The sequence below is a fragment of the Grammomys surdaster genome, unplaced genomic scaffold (genome assembly GCF_004785775.1).
Source record: "Grammomys surdaster isolate TR1022 unplaced genomic scaffold, NIH_TR_1.0 126278, whole genome shotgun sequence".
NCBI classification, from domain to species: Eukaryota; Metazoa; Chordata; class Mammalia; order Rodentia; family Muridae; genus Grammomys; species Grammomys surdaster.
In genome coordinates, this window is record NW_021621078.1 from 2136196 (window position 1) to 2139475 (window position 3280).

Here is a 3280-nt window from a genome sequence, read left to right on the forward strand (position 1 = left end):
ATACAACCCACTACAATAGCTTCTTGGAATGTGTGGAGAGTGGAGGTGTGGGATATAAAAAAAAGTTTAGGACAAGGTTCTCTATGCTAGAAGCCTGCAAGCATCCTGAGGAGATGATTCATACATATTTTTAAGAATGACTCGTACAAGATAATGTCTGATGGCATGCTCACATGAGAGGAAAAAAATGAACCACTGGAAATGAAGAGTAAGCCATGTAGCTGAATGCTGGAGTTCATAAATCAAATGACCTCCACGAAGTCGCAGCTGCTCTACTTCCTAGCAGTGTGACATGTTACTTAAGTTTGCGAAAGCACTTAGACCAGCTCTGAACATTTCGGTGACCTGGAAGTGTCTGCTACCATTGACATCTCTATTCAGCCACCACTTCAAGGTGGATAGCGCGTGAGCACAGGAGAATGTAACGGAATCATAATGGATAATTCGCGCCAAGGCCGCTCAAGTTATGTTTGTAAGTCTGTTGGCATCCACTAGGCAACAAGGCCTATTCCACTCGGAGACAGGACCACACAGCACCCCGCCACGCTAGATGCCCGTTCCTGTCTCTAGGGGGCGCTGCCGCTCAGCCGCCGCGGCTGGCCCGGAGCGCGTCCCCGCCCCGCGCGTGCGCGCCGCCCAGGTGAGGAGGCGGCTGGGCCGCGGCTGGGCGGGCTCATCGGAGGGGCGGGGCCCGAGTGGCCCTGGCGGGGCGGGGCTCAGCGGGACCCAGGCTAGAGGCGGGACCAGCCGCCGCCGTCTCCGTCTCGCCACCACGGCCCCCACACACCCCGCAGCCACCGCGGGAGGAGCGGAAGCCGACGGCCTCGCCCGTTCAGAGCCGCGCCGGCCGGAGCTCTGAGGAGTGGCGGCTGTCTCTCTCCAGCCAGACCCCGCCCGAAGGTGCCGAGCACCCCCGCTCCAGCCCTTGCGCTCCCACCTGAGCCGGCGCCATGGCGGAGCAGGAGAGCCTTGAGTTCGGCAAGGCGGACTTCGTGCTGATGGACACTGTCTCCATGCCCGAGTTCATGGCCAACCTTAGGCTCAGGTGAGCGCGTTTCGATAGCCATGCTGAGGTTTCCCGAGAGGGGGCGCTGCTGAGGATTCGGGGTGACAGGGGCGAGCAGCTCCCGTGAATGAGTGCGGCGGGGTGACAGGGGGTCCGCGGCGCTGGGTGGTCACGCCTCTCAGAGAGAAGACTCTTCCTTGGTGCGGCCTTGGGACTCCAGGGTGTGTGGTGAGGTCTAGGACTGCACTTTTAGGGGGCTGGGGTCGCCCCTGTGCGGCGTCCGGATTAGGGGCATTAGGGGCATTAGGGGCATTAGGGGCATGCTGAGCTTGAGGTCGCTTAGGGGTGTACCAAACCGCCCTGCGCCAGGTAAGTGATGTGGGCGGGACTGGGTGACTTAATGGAACAAAAGTAAGGGTAAAGAAAAACTTAGGAGCGGCATGATGGCCTTGGCAGCCCCAGGAAAACTGGAAGGTTGTTTTAAAAGAGGCTGACATCTCCTCCTGCTTTCACGCTTGATTTCCTTTTCTGTTTTCTTTTCTTCTTCTTTCTTCTTCTTCGTTTTTTTTTTTCTCTTTCTGGCGTAGTTCCATCCTACCATTCAAGATGCTATGGAGTGAACCCTAAGCTGTCTGTTCCGGGACACGGGCTAATTTTTAGTTACTCATTCGACGTAATTAGACACGTTTCCAGACATCGAAGAGACTGCTGTACTTGCCAGTGCCAAGATAAACTGTCTGAATTTGACAAGGCGTCCATGGTTTCAGTTTTTTCAAGGAGTTATGGATGGAGCCCTTGTGTTACTGACATCCTAGAGTTAGTTACAACTCAATGCCCCAAAATGGGCTCCCAAGAGGAAACTTACTTTAGAAAGTCTTCTATACGTGATTATTTCGTTTTCAAACAGTAATATATATAATCCGTGTATTAAAGTGGTTTGACTTTTTTTTTTAAACAAACTGAAACCGAGTTTCAGCTTGAAGTAAGTGTGTGTGTGTTTTCCCAGAAGCTTGGCTCTGTTTGTTACTTGTAAACCTTATAGCCAACTATCACTTTTTGAACTTAAACCTGAAACTCATAATTAGGTTTGGATACTTACCTCAATTTTACTGTCAACGATAATTCCATAATTTAAAAAAAACCTGGTTTAATTTTTAAATTAACAACAACAAATAGTTTCATATGTTCTGTTCTGCTATTTGGCTCGGGTGACCTTGAACTTTTTGACTACCTCAACTTTCTGTATGCTGGGAGTGCAGGTACACACTGCCACACTTGATGGCAACCACACTATCAACTAACAAACAGGGCTGCATCATCAGCCCCCATCTGTTCTGCATCAGGCTTCCTTATGTCTGGAGCAAGAGCGTTGGAGAGGAAGGAGCACTGGCCTGCATGCTACACATGCCTGCCATAAACTGGCCTTGTCTGTGGGCTTCCATTTCCAGGAGTTTTCAGTGCTTATATTCTAGTGCTTATATTCTATAGTCTTGGAGACTGAACTCTTCTTCAGTCTCCTTGTGTGCTCTAGGCAAGTGCTCTACCACTGACTAAACTCCCTGGGTTTCCTAAGGTAGTAGTCTCAAAGATACACAGCATATTCCTAAATAGAGTGTTGAAGAGTACTATGTAGTCCGTCAGCGTTCCCAACATTCCCAGTGTTCCCAGTCCATTCCAAGAGTCCCTGTGGATTCTAGAATCAGAGGGTGCTCACCTATAATCCCACCAGCTTCAGGGAGTGATGCCGGGAAATGAGATTGAGGCCAGTCTGGACAGTTTTTCAAGACTCTCTTTTAAAAATTACAATCAGAGGATTCCTGAGTTGTATAAATTGACATAGCAGAGTAATAGCCCCTTCATATATGTGGGGCATAGATTCCAAGAAACCCCCTAGTGGATAAACTGTAGATGCTATGGTTTTCCCTATAACTACATACCTGTGATAAACTTAATAAATTCAACACAGTAAGAGATGAAAAATGACTGGTATAAAATAGAACTATTATAACAGTAAGAAAAGTTAGATGGAACTTCTTGCAGTTTCTCTTTCAAAAGATGGTTTGTACCATATTCACCTTCATTGATATTATATACCTAAAATTGCAGAGAATGAAGTTTTGAATAAGGGAGTTTTATTTGCATATAGCCTGTATACACATACTGTCATATATATGAATATATATGTGTGTCATATATGAATATATATGTGTCATACACACATATACATATATACATATACATATACATATACATATACATATACATATACATATA

General features: G+C 47.8%; 1 protein-coding gene across 1 annotated transcript in view; it reads left to right on the forward strand.

Annotated features, from left to right (window-relative positions):
* Window positions 1–866: 866 nt before the first annotated feature.
* Myo1d (myosin ID) overlaps window positions 867–3280 on the forward strand; it is a 289429-nt gene continuing 287015 nt past the window's right edge. The window contains exon 1 of the mRNA XM_028759311.1: window positions 867–1045. Coding sequence (XP_028615144.1) covers window positions 951–1045 — 95 coding nt within the window. The 5' untranslated portion in view covers window positions 867–950. The remainder of the gene's footprint in view (window positions 1046–3280) is intronic.